At 40.0% G+C, this 18,771-nt stretch overlaps 1 protein-coding gene across 1 annotated transcript in view; it reads right to left on the bottom strand.

The window, feature by feature from the left end:
- Positions 1-399: 399 nt before the first annotated feature.
- Positions 400-18,771, bottom strand: part of ccdc88c (coiled-coil domain containing 88C) — a 50,034-nt gene continuing 31,662 nt past the window's right edge. Inside the window, 14 exon segments of the mRNA XM_046855267.1 lie at positions 400-2,467; positions 4,066-4,313; positions 5,707-5,775; positions 5,925-5,999; positions 6,628-6,834; positions 10,041-10,330; positions 10,466-10,555; positions 10,645-10,790; positions 11,019-11,205; positions 12,047-12,190; positions 14,765-15,042; positions 16,744-16,905; positions 17,001-17,186; positions 17,292-17,433. Coding sequence (XP_046711223.1) covers positions 1,637-2,467; positions 4,066-4,313; positions 5,707-5,775; positions 5,925-5,999; positions 6,628-6,834; positions 10,041-10,330; positions 10,466-10,555; positions 10,645-10,790; positions 11,019-11,205; positions 12,047-12,190; positions 14,765-15,042; positions 16,744-16,905; positions 17,001-17,186; positions 17,292-17,433 — 3,055 coding nt within the window. The 3' untranslated portion in view covers positions 400-1,636.

Raw genomic sequence — 18,771 nt, 5'->3', positions numbered from 1 at the left:
TACTTTGATTGAAATCATTTCTTTTCAATCAGAAGCCCAACACTTGTTGTTCAGTGAGCTACTACAGGCATGTGATTGAATAATGATAACAAATGGTCAAGTATTTTTTAGCTATTGTCCAATGCGGAACCAAAAAAACCCATCACGGCTGCATTCCACTAAGAAGCCTACGTTAAGATAAATGTTACTGGTAATTAAACTATTAACTAGACTTGATCCCTATACAATGACTTTAATCTTTTAAGAGTAAATGTATAGCCATACAGTAAGGTTTCCCTAGCGTCTAGATTTATGGTAGAATTCATAACAGAATTATATAATGTTAATGTGGATAAATATTGATAAGATTCTATTATTCATATGCACACACCACATCTACAAAAATAACAAAAAAAACCCTTGCTGTTACTTCAATTTTAATGCAATTGTTCTTGGAATGAACCATACACTCACAGCTCAGTTACACACAATCCCGGCAACTACACAACAAAACTGTGGAAAACAGTCCCAAGTGTCTGTGGGGAGTCAATAAATAGCGCTCCAAACATGGAAATTGTAAAACTAACCAAATACTAAACTCATACCCAAGCAAAAGGCTGTTAGTATTACTTGTGATTAATTTCCTGCAGTAAACTGGGGAATGTGTCCAGTGTTAAGACTTCAGTTAAGGCTCCACTGGTCCTACTTACATAGTGCTCTTACAATGTATTTACACACATATATATATATATATATATATATATATATATATATATATATATATATATATATATATATATATATATATATATTAAGGAAAAGAAAAAAAAAAGTGTTTTAAAGGACTGTGATACTTATATGTCAGAACGACACAAAATTTGTAGAAATGTACTTGAAATGAGTGCTTCAAATGTAAATGGGAGAAAAAAAAAAAAAAAAAAAAAAAGGAGTTTGACACTTTTGTGTTACAATGTGTCACTTCAGTGTAGAAAGTCCTGCTCTCCGCATTAATCTTCGCTTCTAACTTCATGTCCACTGCTCTGTTTTGACTTTTCTTTTACTCTTTCTCATTCATTCTGTGGTTCCGGATCTTTTGTTTTCGTGTCCCACACATGACCAAAACCCAGTCCTGCATCAAAGAGATGGTGACCCACAGCAGCAGAAAGCGTTCAGGCACTGGCTTGTCAGTATGGTGTCAGAAAGAGAAGCTGTTTCCAGTAACCTGTCCCGTTGAGACTGTCTGAATGATGAACTCGCTGCTTTCACCCCACCTACTAAAGATGGATGCTGTAATTACTCTATGATTATCCAGGGAGCGGTCCTTCAAGTGAAGACCAATGTTTGAGTTTTACATTCAGAATAGAACTTTGAGCTGCCAGGAACGCCGTCCACAGAAAACTGGAGGAAAACTCTGGTGTGTGATTGTGGAAGGGTAAACCTTCTCAAGCCATATTAAAACCCAAACACATTCCTTTGCCAATCTATGTACAAGTTTTACAAAGTGGGCTCATGAACACAGAGTAAATGCCTTGTTCTTTGTGGTTTAGTGTTTTTTTCAGTCAAAAGTCAACATCTTTGCTGTCTTAATGTGATGTGCTTTAAAAAAAAAACCTGCGAACTGTGATTTAACAGAACTGCCATAGGGGTGAACTTTGGGTTACACGCAGCCATATTCGTACCAAACAGTTTGCTGGTCGTTGTTGGGGTCTGGTGAAGCTGGTGTACTCAAGGGCCTCTCCTCTACATAACAGCCTGGGCCAGAACTATCTGATTTCTTTAGTGAGGAGGGAGATGGCTCAGCCTGCCTGCTCTCCTTCTGCTCCTCCACCTCCTTTTGTCTCAGGGCAGAGACTGCACGCACCGGCGTCACCATCGCCACCTCACCTCGAGGATAGTGGGAATTGTTTGAATTTAAGCTTCCTGAGCGGCCACCAGTTCCAGTGTAGCGGTCTGAATGCAAAGCAGTGGAGGAGGAAGTGAAGGGTGGGTCATCTCTGGGAGGAGCTACAGAAAGGCGACGGGGGTCTAGTGAAATATGTCCAGAGCTTCCAGAGAGCCTGGCTGAAAGTGGACGTTCCCTCCTAGTCATCCCCTCTGCCTGATTTTTGCCACCCGCCTCGGGCCGGTAGCTGTCAGGACCATTTGATTGGAGGAGGTCGGCCGAGGCCAGGCTGAAAGTGCGATTCAAGCTGTTGCTGCCTGTGGTTCCTCCACGATGCCCCGAGTGCTGCAGATGCAAAGACCGCCCCCCTCGGTTAGGAAGTGTCTGCGACTGAGAAAGGGTCATGGAAGCTTCTGAGAGTCGTATGCTTGGTTTAACACTGTGCCCAGGTTTCGAGGCTAGCCCATCTGGTACAGATGCTGTTGCTTTGATGGTGGGCGTGACATAACTAGTGGGTGTTTTGGCGCCATCTCTAGCTGGTGCCGTTGGCCTGGACACTCTGGTGAAATAGTCAGTCATTAGGTCCTCCTGACTTCCTGTGTGCACCTAGAAGAGACAAATCCAAATATTTAAACAAAAAGCAAAGCTCCAGGCCAACACAGTGTCTGATTGCAATAAACCCTGTGCCACACATCCATTGTCCATACTATGCTTCAGTGCACAAACATAAATAACCTGCCAAGATGTAGGCAGCTTGTTAAATATTTCATAACGTTAACGCGCTGGAGAAAAGAGGAAAACAAGCAAAAGAGAGGAGCTGGAGAGAGACACATATAGACTTATGTGGTATGAGACGGAAGCAGATGAAAAGTTTGCTCTAAATCACCTAATAACGACTGCTGCCATAGTGATGCCTGACCACAATGTCTGTGTGCTGTAAACATACATCTTTCAGCACCAAATAATCCTGGATTAATGGCCCTCAATTACAAAATCTCACTGCAATTTCAGCTCAAGCATCAGAGCACCAAACCACAAATATCGTCCAAAATCAATCGCTAAAGCCATTAATAGGAGGCGCTATTGATCTTGAATGATCTTGCTACTTCTGTTGCCACAAGGGATTTGGATTTTTAAAATTGATCAGTATATGAGCAAAAATGCATGTTTTGTGAGCATATTGCAAAAGCTTTCTAAATTGGTAGCTTGGGTACTGATAAAGCATAAAAATATCAGTCACTAGTTTTAGTTACAAATATATATTTTTTTCTAAAAAGGCATAGTGATGTTATAATACCAAAGAATACAGACCCTTTCCAATACCCACCCTAGAATGACATACCACTTCCATCACTGCATACCTGCAAAATTATTACTTTATTGCCTACTAATGCTGCTAATGCGCCATTTTCCTAGTCTATTGCTGTTAGTTGGACAACCTTCCCAGTTAAATCACTGGATATTGTAGAGTCCAGTTAAAATTAGTTTGCACATTTTTTAACCAAATTGCTACGATTATACAAAGCCACTGCTGGGTAACCTATTTATTTATTCTAAATGATTAACTCAGTGTTTTTGACCTTTATAAAGCTTTGTGTACCATTTGACTTCAAATGTGTTTGTAATTAAAACAACTTGTGACAAAAAAATATATACAGTATGAATGTTATAAAACACTATTTATGCATCGTGAATTATTAGGAAGTGTAAGATATGTAGGCAGACAGGCTGACAATGTTTTTACTCTGATTCGTTCCAGTTGCCTTGAGGCAGCGCTAAACTGGGTACATTTTTGTTTATAGCTGGCCGCAAAGACAGTAATATTTATGATTGCATTGTCTCATGTCCTGGCTCCTGAGGCATCTCTAATGCACATTAACTGTGTAAATTAACTTCGCACATTACAGAAGCCATAAACTGCAAACATTTTAATATATATGCCCTCAAATCCTGGCAACATCAGCAGCTTTCTGTCTGGCAACCAAGATTAGCCTTTGAGGAACCAATTTCAATGTATAACAGAAAAGCTTCAGTGTCATTTGGCTTAAGAGAGAAAAGAGAAAGAGAGCATGAGAGAGTAAACTTGAATGCAGGGTAGAGAGTAAGTGAAAATGACTAAAATGAAATAAAGAATTTGCAGTGAAAATTAGGGAAAGAAAAAAAAAAAAAAAAGGATATTTTACTATTCTCTTGTAATTTCTTACAGTAGGAGGTGACAGGGTGTTGCTTTCCTGCAGAAACTCCTCCAGAGTGACCATCTCGCTGCCAGGGGAGCCAGGGCGTGGACAGGTGGTGCGTGGTGTAGACCGTGATTGAGGCATGGCTTCGTAGGGAAGGGTGGAGCTACGAGGTAGCAGTGAGGACTGGCTAAGTGTGGCACTCTCATGGCTCAATCCAGCCACATCATTACTGAAGAGACTGGCAGAATGTCTATGCAGGCGCTCCAGGGAATCTACACAAAAAACAGAAAGGGGAAGGAAATACTGCATGACAGATATTTTGGTTTGATTATATACACCGTCTCAAGGCTATATATTATCACTATTAGATGAATGAAATGGGTTCCTGTCTGAAAAAGTGCATCTCTGTGGTCTGTGAGAGATGAAGCTTTTCCACCAGTTTTCTCAGTAAGCCCACATGCTCACTGCATGAAATATTAAATTAGGACAACTGTTATTTTCCATTGAGCAAGATGCGTGGTCGTGATTCTATTACTAGAAAAAGGATGGTGCAACAGATACCAATGATGGCATTCTGTGAGCTAATGTATGAGAATAAGAGCAGTGAGCAGTTAAGACCCCATTTGTGCCCCCATACAAGTTAGTAGCTCAATTGTCATGCTGTGAGGTAAATAGTGGGAGATATAGTGGCAAATGACTAAAGTGGAAAGTGAATAGCTTTAACACCCACGTGTCTTTCAACCGCCAAATGATTGTCATATATTGTGCTTGGTGGACATTTGTTCAATTAAAGGGAACTAATTTCTCAAAAGACTTCCATGCATAATCAAAGATTAATTTATATAACATGGCCAACATGATCATATAACCTTCTGGCATTAATACTGGGATTCAGGATCCACAGATGAACACCCATCCAAAGAATTTCATTTGTATGTTCACTGAGGAACATGAGCCTCTAGTTTAGCTGGTAGAGATTAAACCCCAGAGAAAGATTAGTCATTTCTACGGCCTCAGAAAATCAAAGGCATAGGGGGGCTTGGCGAATCTGAAATATTACAGCATGGCAGCAGTCATTACTTGTTTGATTTACTTCTCCAATCCAGATGATTGGGTAAAGTGGAAATCGATTGGAATCTTCCTAATGAGAAATCAATCAATTACATGCCAATCAATTCGTATGGGATATATAGATAGAAGATAAATTATGGAATACAGCCCAACAATAAAAATGGACCAAAATAATATACAAAAAAATACATTTTGAGTGACAGGCCAGAGATGCATCCAGATTGTGTACTCCATATTAGTGCATTAATGAGACCTCAGGATTTGATGCATTTCCCAACCTTAATAGTGTCATTGTCGTGGTATTGACAGATTATACCTGAGGTATTGACAAATACATTTTACCCATCATACCTTCTGACCTGTCATGACTAATTAGTGTAATTACTGCTTTTGTGCCCAGTTAACTGACTAACCATCAATTGTTTTTTTCCTTTTACCTATTTTCCCTTTTTGTCCCCAGAGATCATACATCTTTCCTTGACCACTGTGCATCAACACGGAGAGTCAATACAAAATTACTCAAGCAGCTGCCAGGTTTAGGCTCACTGAAGAACAGTAGCATTTTTGTTTTTACAGGATTTGATGTTCACACACCTTTTGAGTTGACAGGAGAGCTGCTGCTGGAGGTGTTGCGACTGTAATCAGCAGACTTGGGCCTGAGTCCTGTGCAATGGAAAAAGAGGAATTCACTCAGGGCAGGAGGGACAGGGGAGTGTGAAACCTATTTGTCCACACACAAGTAAACAAATGCCAAAGCAGTGCAGCAGATTGAGCACCAGGCTCAGAACTATTGATCTGAGCTCTTCATGTACCTGCGTTTCCATGGCCACCACTTCCAAAGCCGGCATCAAGGGAGTGTATACGTAGGTCCTCCTCAGAGATTAATCCTGTACAGCACAGCAAAGGGTGTGATTGTGTGTGTAATCTGCATGACTCATTTCCTTACAAGAGGTTTCCTCTCAGAAAATGTGAAGAAGCATTTCAATTTACTTATGCCAAGGGACTCATTGTGAAGGTCTCCAAGAGGGGAAAACCATATCTTACACGTTGGGTCTACTGACGTCAAACTTAGTTTCAGTTCTTCTCAATCAGTCAACATAGGATTTTTTTTCTCATTGTTCTCAGCATCGTTACTTAAACATTTTTTTTTTCTGAGCAATCAATCTTCAAAACCTTCTCATCTAGCATACCATAAAAATACTAAAAAACATTATACATATTCCAATGTATATAGGTTCATATCTATACTAGCAACCTAGCTTCGGCTCTGGTTGCTTACCTAAAAGAACAAATTCAAATACATAAAAATAAACACACTGCAAAATAATTGCAATGAATAATTTTGAATACAGTGTTAAAACAAAAGAAATTCCAAATGCCTTTCACACTTGTGATTAGTGTAGGCAATATCTGAGTAATATAAATAAATGTGCTGGTCTCCACAAAGTATTCCCTTTTGGACAAATTAGTGTGCCTAGTGAACAGATGTGCAGTTTTCGCTGTTGACATCAGTACCTTTGGGTCTGCGCCCTGGCCGCAAGCTAGAGCAGGTGAAGCCCGGTGCATTGTGGGAGATGGGGTTTAATGGAGTAGAGCAGGATGCCCCTGGCTCTAAGCCTAGCTGTCTAAGCACCAGCTCCTCATATCCGTTCATGTCCTCTGTGCTGCCACCTGCTGGCCGGTAGCTTTCTGAACTTCTGGAGCCACTGTTGTAACTCAGACCTAAGCAAAGAAACGAAGTTAGACACTTTACAAGAGAAAGCAGAAAAGCACAGCAAAAACAAACGTGGCTGCGCTGGGAGCATGTTAGAGCATAGGGTTGAGTGAAGGTTAGTGCAGAGAACGTGGAAAACATTGCGCACTTAGCATGCAGGATCTTTTGCAGGTTTTAGTTGATCATTAAGCAATATGTTTAGAGCATCTTCAAATACCATTCTAAAACAGATATAGGCTGAGGGATTCTGCAGCTAAGCAGGCCAAAAGCTGGCAAATTGACAATTCCTCTCTTAATGGCAACAGCTGGACTATGTACACGCACTGTTTCCAGCAATTACATGCTTATAGAGCACAGTCATAACTTAGTAGAAAATGCAATATATTCGTTGCAAATAAAGCATATCACAAAAGCTAATATTTCAGAAAAAATATATTCAGCCCATATTGGCCTGTAAATGTACTTTCTTTTTGCCATGTGATCTATTCAGCTGTAGCACAATGATTCTGCCTCTGCTTGCGAGGCAATTTGATCAGAAAATGACCAAAGCTCATTGCTGCAGCTTGAAGAAAATCAACTTATTAAACAAGATGGTCTAAGTTTCATTCACATAAGATGCTGTATTAAAGACTCCAACTTGTGTTCCTACTACTGGTTGCCATAGTAACTTAATAGCTGGGGCACAACTAGCCTTTAACTTTTGACCATTAATCAGGAGACAGATCATGTGCATGCTTCACTGCCAATGGGTAATCACTGGACCAAGTCATATTAAGTTAGACTTTTCCCAACTATTGGTCACCAATAGTTGCTGATGTTCCATGACACAAGTCACTGTATGTGAGAATGTAGCTTTAAACAACACACACACACACACACACACACACACACACACACACACACACACACACACACATACACACAATCATCTAGTAAAAATATGCTAGTTTCATTAGGTGTTAGTTTGTTCTGCTAGCCAAAAATATTATGAAATTTAAATTGAACATTGTATATTTTTCAGCTTGATATCTAATCTAATGACAGAAACCTGAGGTAGAATAAGATAAGCAGTGCACGATTTTACAAAGTCCAGCCATAAACAAAGTAATACATTAGCAATAATGATGTAAATGTGAATTACAGTAACAACAATTCCCGCCGAATCAAAGTATCAGTGAACTGTGCTTGGGCACTTGGATAGCTGGAATTGTCTGCTTGCCCAACACTAATTCTTTGCCATTATTGTAAAGTCCACATCAGTGAGCATTAGACAGATGGGTTGTCAGTGGACAGATGGGAAACGCTGTAAATACCAGAGTAACTCGTGCAAAAAGAGGGAGGAGTCTGAGTTAGAGGTTCCAGCAGGATGGGCAGGTTTTGGAGTTTTTCTGGGCTTCTGCTTCACACAAAATCACACTTGGTAATTCTCCCATGACATCCAGTGCATCTCCCAGTGAGCAGAACAAATGATGACGAAGATACTGCAGCATCAAATATCATTAAAGATGACCTTATTTATGTCAAGTTATGAAAATTAAGGCAGAACACTAACTAGTTACAAAAGAAAAGCAGACTGTTGGGACAACACGATCAAAGCGATGTGCAGCAGAATAGACGAGTGACTTTATGGTATGTACAAGATAGTCTAGAGTTAGTGATTGGGAGAATGTTTGTATATCTCTATATTATGGGTACCAATTACCCCCTAAAAAAGGTTAGGATTGGATTATAACAAAGCTTTAATTAGTTTATTAATTCCTACTGTCAACTAAAGGGTCCTAACAATGAAAGCAAGACAAGCGTTGAGTTTCTGATCAGCATGTGAATATACATGTCTATACTCTGGCAGATGCAGGGCAAAGCAAAGGTTGGAGAAGTGCAGGTATACAGGGCAAATCAGAGCTCAGGGACATGGAATAAGCCATTACTCATCCTGATATCTCTATCAGGAGACCCTTCCTCTGATTAAGTTATCCCCTATCACTCAACACGCTCAATCAGATTTATAATCGACTGGCCTCATTAACACTGAGGCCATAGGTTTCTGTGGCGGCTGTCACACAGAGTCCCATTTATCTTCCTCACCCTTGGCTAGTATTGATCCATACAAACACACGCGCGTGGTAGCACACATTATTAATGGCACGAGAGCAAAAAAGCCAAATGCATTCGGTGACTCTGTTTTAACACAATGCTACTTACTGCTACTTCGAGTGTCTTGGTCTGGCACCAGAAGTCCTAATAAGAGCACTCGTGCAGAGTTCAGCCTGTGTGTGTGTGTGTGTGTGTGTGTGTGTGTGTGTGGTGTGTGTATGTGGTTGTGTGTATGTGTACATGAGGTTCCTTGGACAGATTTTCAAAATGGAAGTAGTGTCCTATATGGAATTTTGGTCACTTAGCACTATAGTTCTTGGTGTTTGTTTATTGATGTGTAAATATAGCTGTGTTGTCAAATCTATTAAAATAATGAACTGCATAAATAAGTTCTTTTAAGTCTAATTTTTGATCATTATGTTCAACAAGGAAAATTCCTATTGAAACATAATAGTATGGTCCTCTGTTAAAAGAAATAATCAAATGTTCTAAAAATGGCCGATCTGTGAGAGCGGTTTGGGGGGGGAAGGAGGCATGATGACATCTGTGGAGCCCCAGAAACGAAAGCGTTTGGATAGAGTGGGCCGCGTAGGTGATGTCGGTGTAACACGAATTTTATCCTGGCTCTTACTCCTCCGAAAAAAGAACCGCTTGGCTGCTAAGTGAGAGTGTGTGTATGTGTTTGTGTATGTGTGTGTGTGTGTGTGTGTGTGTGTGTGTGTGTATTTATTGTACATACAAACACAAAGAAGAAGAAAGAGATCAGTGGAAGAAAAGGAACAAGTCAGAAAGTTGTAGATATGATTAATGTCCAACACCCTCTGAAGAAAAACAGAATTTAGATGAACAGCATGCAAGATTTTAACATATTCGTATTTATTTGAAGAGGTTTTTAAAAGGTATTAGAGACATGTTAAATGATACATAAAGAATGAAGAGATTAAAGAAAGAATAGAGGTTTGGAGTAATACACTGGTATACAGCATATACCCAAGACATCCTCTTGTGGAATAAGGTGGTGATGATAATGGTTTGTGTTTCATTTCAGATAGCTGAATGAACAGAGTGAACAATCATGCTATAAGCAAACTACTCATTCTTCAAAGCAGAATATACACACCTCTGTTGTTTGATCCTATGGATGAGACAGGGGAGGATTGGATATGGTTTTCGTCCCCGGAGATACTGCTTGGTGAGTCCAGGTTGAGACAAGTCTGACGTCCCGGCAGTGAAGGTGGAGGAAGCGTTGGGCTGTTGGGGGAACAATCTAAAGGGTGAGGGATCTCTGGAAGAGGGATGTCTGGGGCACTTCGGAGCCGTTCACGAGGGCTGTCCAGCCTGTCACGTGGCCCCTCTTTCTTGGGCTTGATTAATTTGGCAATAGCTTTAGCTCCTGGCCAGTGGCTCCTCCTGTGTTAGATACATTCAAAATGCAACAGAGATAAAAAAAAAATGAAGTTTTTGAACACAGGTTAAGCCTAAATGTATTGTTCCACATAATTTTATTCCACATTGTTTTGTCATGGCATTGCATTATAAGCTCACTTTTTAGGAGTCGGGTCATAGAACTTGTACTGATCCATGATCTTCTCTTCCAGTTTCTCCTTTTGTCTCCGTAACGAATTCAGCTTATCACTGTAGTGAACATAGAGACACGCTTCAATTTAACCTCAACTCATAGAGAAACCAGTCACTAACACCATACCACTGTTGTGCACACGTACATGTATTGTTTCTGCTCCTCGTGGTATAGCTCCTTGCTCTCCATGGACCTTTCCAGCAGGGTCTGGTTCTGCTGGCTCAGGATCTGGATCTGGCTCAGCAGGTGGTGGTTCTCCTCCTCCAGATTCCCTTTCAGCCGAGTCAACAGCTGCACAAACAGACAGAATTTCACACTCAGCCACTGCTTCCTATCCGCGATCAACAAGCCCATGTGAATTAGGCAAGCAAAGGCAGTTTATGCAAAGCTCATCATCAGTCCGAAAACGTCCACCACTCAGATTTCTTTCTACCAAAACAAGTTTTTTTTTGTATAATGACTTGTTGCTTTTATAAGTGGACATTGCAATTTCATGAAAATCCTGTCACTCTCTCTCACCTCACAGTGGTTGTCCAGCTTGGTCATGGAGATGTCCATGCCCTGGTGCTGCTCTTTGAGTTCGTCAAAGCGTGCCTGCCAGCGGTTTAGCTCCAGCTGTGACTCATTCAGAGAGGTCTTTAGCTCCTTGCTCTGAAGCTGCAGTCCGTCATACTCCTGACGCAAATATGAGTGCTTTTGTGACAGCCTGCAAAACAGAAATCTCATAGTCCTCAATTTGCAAATTCCATCAATTTGAAAACTAGCATACTATCTTGGAAAAGATTTAACCTTTAACTTAAAAAGTATTGTGGTGTGTATGGTCCCATCCCTGGCTCACTTCTTATAACTGTATTTTCTGCTGGCAACTAGTTTCCATTTGCAAATATAGAAGAAATACATGCAACCATGACATCATATCTTAGCTCAGTCCTTATAATTGGGGGAAAAAACAAACAAACAAACAAAAAAACCCCCATAGAACAACGAGCTTGCTTTGCTTATATGCCAAATAAATCTAGTTTAATGTGCAGCAAATACAATGTAAAACAAGCACAAAGTTGACACTAAAACATACATTAGTGCTTAAATAGATATATAGACAGATACTATAAAAAGGGGAAATAATACAAATGGAGGACAGTGGTATAAGTGAAATAGGTTTCACTCACAAAAGACTCCTGTGACTGTGATACTGAGAGCTACTATAGTTTCTACACATGCCACTTTAAGTGATTACAGAGTTTGACCATGATATGGTGGTTGATGCTAGACTGGCTTGTTGAGAATTTTAGAACCTGCTGATCACCATGGATTTGGATCACACACAATCTCTCACCACAGAATTGTGGTGAGTAGAAAAGCATATGTAATAATCTTCTTGGGTTTGCACTGCTGCAACATCACAGATTTATATGTATGAGCAGAGTTACAAAGTTTCAACAGCAGAGGGCAGCATCAGCTGTCTAAGAAAGCAGAAAAATGTTTTGCCTTGTTGTGTCACATTGAAATGAACCAGTATTCGTGTGAACTTATTTGTAAAGACTGACCTGTCCATCTCTTCTCTCAGGCTGCGGTTCTCTCCCATAATCTCAGTGTTCTTACGAATCTCCTCCTCCAAACTCTCCTTCTCTCTCTGCAGAGATGCCTCCAGCTCTTCCACAGCACCCTTCTGTTTTAGAAGCAGAGCATACCTGCAAAAATACACACAAAAAAATGTGAACAACACGTTTACTGTCTATATCTCACACAAGAATACGTTCACATTGGTCAAAGTCTCCATAGCAAGGCAACGGGGAACATTTTAGTGGGGGACTGAACAATCCATGAAATATTAAGTGTGTGTGACGTGGTGTATAGAATAGGGAACGGTATCCCATTAGGTCTTTGATGCTTCTAGACAGTTGGCATTACAGCTGATTGGCCACGTGACAGCTGTCTGCTTTAACCTCAAGCCCTAGGCCTCTGGAGGCCCACTATTGCATTATTCATGAGTGTATGTGTGCGTGTCTTTCTAAGCCTGACTGAACACTGGTCTGCTTTACACAGCAAGTCTATAAACATTTTCCATGAAGAACAAATGAAAAAAGTAACACAACAGACACGGGAGAGTCCGCACATGCTCATTAATGATTACTGCGTATCCGAATGTAACAAATAGGAAGCGATATGGAACATTGTTTCCACAGGGCATCACTTTTAGCCCCGACAGAGACAGCTGGTCAACAAGCACCTACATAACATGTGTTCCATTACTCATACTGATAGCTCTACACGTGCCAAATCTAAGATACAAAAGGGCATGAAGTTTAGCTCCACAAAGGCCTGTTTGGGTATTTCAAAAATTTCACACAACATGCATGCACATACTATCTCTAGAACTTTTACAAAACGACATGGAAAACAAAAACCATCAGGTAGGGTGTCATTGTTTAGGTAAAATTGTCATGGTGATGATGGAGGTAAGAGGAGAATGGTGACACTGACACAAAGAGTGGAGTAATTCAAATAATTTCTCTTTTCAAACTGGAGAAAGTAGAAGAGCATCTCAGCACAAAATACTGACAATTGAAGTGGGTGTGTTACAACAGCAATGCTTATGTATGATCTGAAGATCAACTGAAGCATGACTGTACTGCTCCCATGTGATTGTCTGATTTGGCTGATCTGTGTGTAACCATTTTCTAATAGGCAATAAAAACAACCATTTAAAAAAAGTTTTAATTTACATTTTATATTTCTTGGTGTGCCAGACATTGCTTTACTACTGTTCCATAAGCAGACGTCCTGACTAACGGCCACATTGGCGTCTCTGTATATTGCCAACACACATATTCTCATTCTCATGTTACACATTGGCAAAAAACATCCACAGTCAGGAAATTACTGAGCTCCTTTCAAGTTTTCACCTTGTACCATGAACAGCAAAGGTCCTTTTTAATGGACAAGAACCTGATCATGAATTTATATAGAAACTACTGTGGAAAAGGTGTAGGCAGTTTGGGGGATACATCTTAATGTACTTTTATTAGTTAAAAATTTGAAGTAAATGAACACAAGCAAAATCCAAATCAAACATCTGTACAATTTGCACCCTTGTAAATAATACATATTTTGCAGGGTCAGAGCCAGGTGTAGGATTAACCAATTCTAAAAAAGTAGATGCTAATGATCATTAACTTCATATGTAGGTTAAAACCATAGTCATTAAGTAAAATGGAAAAAATATGTGCAGGAGGATTAAAACTGAGTGATGTACAGTCAAACGTGAGGTTGTAGAAGAAAGTTTCATGTCACAGGTCATACACTATGGCAAGACTGAGCACAGCAACAAAACATGAGGTAATTATACAACAGCAAGCTCTCTAGTAGGCAAAAGTTTCAAAGCAGACTGAGGATTTCAAGATGTGTTGAAAAAGCTGAAAAGGTAATTTAGAGGACCGTAGACGCAGTGGTCAGCCATGAAAACTTAATGTAGCGAATGAAAGACGTGTCCTGTTCTCTTCCCTTTGACACCTGGAAGCTGTCCAGCAGTGCCAACAACAAGGAAACAATGCTAAGTGACTCAACTACGCATAACAAAAACATAGGTGCAAAAAAATGATGGCAAAATCTGAAATATTTGGCTGCAAAAAAAGAACAAGTTGCTTCCCTAAAGGCTGAAGAGCAGTGTCTACAGGCAACAGTGAAGCATGGTGGAGGTTACCTGCAAGTTTGGGGCTGCATTTCTGCAAATGTAGATTTGGTCCGGATTAATGGTGTCCATGCTGAGAAATACGGGCAATACTTTTCCATCAAGCATTACTATCAGGGAGGCATCTGATTGGCCCCAAATTTATTCAGAACAACAACCCCAAACATACCACCAATGTCCTCTCAACATCATCAAGTCTCTCCGGGATTACATGAAGAGACAGAAGGATTTGAGGCCAACATCCAACAAACATCCGTGGTTATCTCTCCAAGATGTTTAGAATAACCTACCTACTGATTTCCTTTAAAAACTGGACCTGGAAGTGCAACAATTCCAAGAATGTATTCTGTTTTTCAGGCAAAGGGTAACCACACCAAATATTGATTTGGATTTGCATTTTTCTTCTGCTCGTTTACTTTCCATTTTAGTGAAAGCATTTTAACTTGACAGCATTTTTTCACAAGTGCCTAAATAATTTATACAAAAAAAAAAAAAAAAAAAAGAGAGACTACAGGGAACAATTCATGTGCTATCAGAATAACCATAACCAATATAGCAATTGAATGAGACTGACTTGCTCTCCAGACTCCGATGTTCATGCTCCAGTGCTCTTTGGCTGCTCTTTAATGCAGTGTGCTGGCTGATAAGCTGCTCATATTCGGCTGCCTGTCTCTCATGGACGCTGAGCAGACGCTCGTGGTCCTGAGCGATGTTTTCACATCTGGCACGAGCCTCCTCGTGCTGCCTCTGCAGAACCTCTGCCTCTGCCTCCAGAGTCTGCAGCTGAGCCTGCAATGCTGTGTACTGAGCAGTCAAAGACGAATTCTGAGATTTCAGTGTGGAGTTCTCAACCTAAACACAGACACAAAAATAGAGTTGGTGGTTCATTTTGAAGTAAACAATAAGGATATTGTAAAAGTAAACAAAAAATTGGAATATAAATGGACAAGTTTTAGGCAGGTGTGGAAATAGAAAATAGAAAGTATTAATAGTTTATTTTTATCAATTAACAAAATGGAAAGTAAAAGAAAATCCAAATCAAGTCAATATTTGGTGTGATCACCAAATATCACGGTTTCTGAAAGAATTTGGCAGGTAGTTGTTCCAAATATCTTGGACAGCTAACCACAGTTTTTCTGTAAGCTGCCCCGATTTCTTCTCTCTTCATATCCCAGACAGACTCAAAGTTGAGATCAGGGCTCTGCGGGCTCCAATTCATCACTTCCAGTATTCCTTGTTTGCCTATAAGCTAATTTTCACAAGTATGTTTGGGGTTGTTTTCCTACTGCAGAATAAATTTGGTGGCCACTGAGACACCTCCCTGATGGTTGTGCCTGTATTTCTCAGCATTGAGGACACCATTAATCCTGGCCAAATCTTCAACTCCATTTGAAGAAATGCAGCCCTGAACTATCACCATGCTTCACTGTTGCCTGCAGTCACTCATTATTGTTTCTCTCACCAACTCTTTGGTGAACAACCTTCCTCCTGCTACTTCAAAATATTTCAGATTTTGACTCACGAGTCCAGAGCGCCTGCTGCCATTTATCTGCACCCCATTTCCTATGTTTTTATTCATAGTTGAGTTGCTAAGCCTTGTTTCCATGTCAGAGGTTTGGCCACAATTTGGTCCACCATTCTTCCATGAAGACCATTTCTGGATGTCTCCAGACAGTAGATGGGTATACCCTGGGTCTTACTGGTTTCCAACAGTTCTTTACTGACGGCATTGCTGGACATCTTTCATTATCAAAGAAAAGTAAGAATGATGTGTCTTATCTGATGCATTAGGTTTTCATTAGGTTTTCTTGCGTCTACAACGTGTAAACATTGCCCGATACTTTGGCTTCTTCAAAACAACTTGAACAGCACATCTTGAAACTCCAGTCAGCTTTGAAATCTTTGCCTGGGTAAGACCTTGTTAATGCATTAAAACTACCTTGTGTGGTGCCATGGTGTATGACCTGCGACATTAAACTTTTCTACACCCTCATCTTAATAGCAGAGTTTGACTGTTCCTCAGGTGCTTTTACGCCTCCTACACGGTTAATGACTGTGTTTCAACCTACATGTGAAGTTGATTATCATTAACACCTGCTTGGTATTACTGGTTAATCATACCCCTGACAAAAACCCTGGCTTTTTGCAAGTGCACCCAACAGAACTGACAAACTGAGGCACCAGAAATGGGACCTCACAACTCAATTAGATGTTTGGCATGGGGCAACAGAAAAGCATTCATCACATCCTTCCATCTGATGTGACAGTGTCCATGGCTGGGAGTACGAGGGCAATATTACCTGTGCCTTCAGGAAAGAGAACACTCTCTCTCTCTCTCTCTCTCTCTCTCTCTCACACACGCTCACACAATCACTATGAGCAAGTCTAGCTAATCAGGGACTGATGCAGAATTTTAAGAAAGATCAGAAGTGTTTGTATATCAGCTCATACTGTATAGCAGGCAATACATTCATAAGTCTGCTGTCACCACATGCTAAAAAGCAGGCTTAACTTACATACCAATGTTCCATGCTGTAATGCTGGTTTTAATACCTGTAGTTTGGCGGTGTCTTTGTGAAGTGCAGTGTTTTGCTCTTGCAGTGTCGTGGCTTGTTTTTGCAGCGCCAGTGTCTGAGCATTCAGCTGTGTGTTCTGTGAGTCCAGCTGCTTCAGGTGCTCTTTCAATAGATGCTTCTCTGTCTGTAGGGATGCATTCTGGGAAAAACAGACAAACGCTGGGGTCACCACCCCAAGTAGAGTACAACTGAAAAGAAACAACCGAACCCAATTAGACAAAAACAGTAACATACATTCTTTTCCACATCGATCAGATGGTCTTTGAGTTTCAGCAGCTCAACTGTGATTTCTCGCTGCTCCGTCTCCCATTTCTCTTGGCTGGTACCAGACCTGCCCTGCTCCACAGTCTTCTGGGATATTTCAGAGTGGGCCGTCTCCTCCTCCTGCCTCTGCCTCAAGGCCTCCAATGTCTTCTTTACCTGGAGAGGATGAGCAAACATACAAGCACGCAACAAGAGAGGAGATGAATAATGAATACCACATAGAGTAAGTGTCTGTGCATTAAGGTGCACTGTGGACTTTACCGATGCGAGCTCAGTACGTAGCTGCTGGTTCAAGCTGCTGCTCTCCTCAAGACGTGACTCCAGGCCCTGAATTTTTTCCTCCTTTAGTTCAAGGGAATTCTTCAAAGCTGACTCAATCTTTGTCTCCAGGATCCTGTATTTACTAAAGGGTGAGGGAAGGATTTCAATAAGAAGACCAAGTTCTGCTTTGCTGTCTATATGCTGACTAATGATTTGTTAAAAACTTCAAATATCATTAATAATACTTTTATTAGTTTTAATGATAAATAACCAATTCTGCTTAACTATGAGTCCACTAAGACCATAGAGCTCTCAAGCAGTGCACACATGCACACATTACGAAAAGCTAATGGAATGTGAAAGGTAGTAGTGAATGTACTTGGCAGATTAAATTTCAGTGAGCACTAAGGAACTGTTGAGAAATCTTACTGTCCAGGCTTGTTAATCCTTTCTGATCACAATTTCCAAAACAGCAACCAAAAAAAAAACCCACACAGAAGGAAGGTGAGATAACGAGGGAAGAAAAACAGTGAGAAAGGGTGAGAGACAGTTAGAAAGAGAAAGAAAGAAATATAATCCAGAACAAAGAGGGAACTCCTCCCCGAGACAACTCTCCAGGGTACATTCCAAACAAAATTAATAAAAGAGCAGTGTGGTTTCCAATGTGCTGTGTTTGTCTCAACTATTTTCACATGAGAAATGTTAAATACACTTTTTGGACACAGCTATGATCTCCATTCCTAAAGCCAGGGCAGACATGCATGGAAGCTATTTTCTTTATGCAACTAAAGAAAAGAAGAACAGACATGCCATTATGATCTCATCTACATAGTCAACTAGAAAACACAATCAGTCTGATTGGTTAAATGTATATATATATATATATATATATATATATATATATATATATATATATATATATATATATATATATATATATATATATATATATATATATATATATATATATACACACACACACACACACACAATACAGACCAAAAGTTTGGACACACCTTCTCATTCAAAGAGTTTTCTTTATTTTCATGACTGTGAAGGCAAAAGGGCCAACAAGTGCCAAGCATCTCTCGGGGAACTCCTTCAAGACTGTTGGAAGACCATTTCAGGTGACTACCTCTTGAAGCTCATCAAGAGAATGCCAAGAGTGTGCAAAGCAGTAATCAAAGCAAAAGGTGGCTACTTTGAAGAACCTAGAATATGACATTTTTCAGTTGTTTCACACTTTTTTGTTATGTATATAATTCCATATATAATTCCACGTGTTAATTCATAGTTTTGATGCCTTCAGTGTGAATCTACAATTTTCATAGTCATGAAAATAAAGAAAACTCTAAGAATGAGATGTGTTCAAACTTTTGGTCTGTACTGTATATATATATATATATATATATATATATATATATATATATATATATATATATATATATATATATATATTTTTGTTTGTTTTATTTGTTCA

Source organism: Silurus meridionalis, chromosome 8 (genome assembly GCF_014805685.1).
Source record: "Silurus meridionalis isolate SWU-2019-XX chromosome 8, ASM1480568v1, whole genome shotgun sequence".
NCBI classification, from domain to species: Eukaryota; Metazoa; Chordata; class Actinopteri; order Siluriformes; family Siluridae; genus Silurus; species Silurus meridionalis.
Note: the sequence above shows the minus strand (reverse complement) of the source record. Positions and strands in the feature narration are given on the sequence as shown.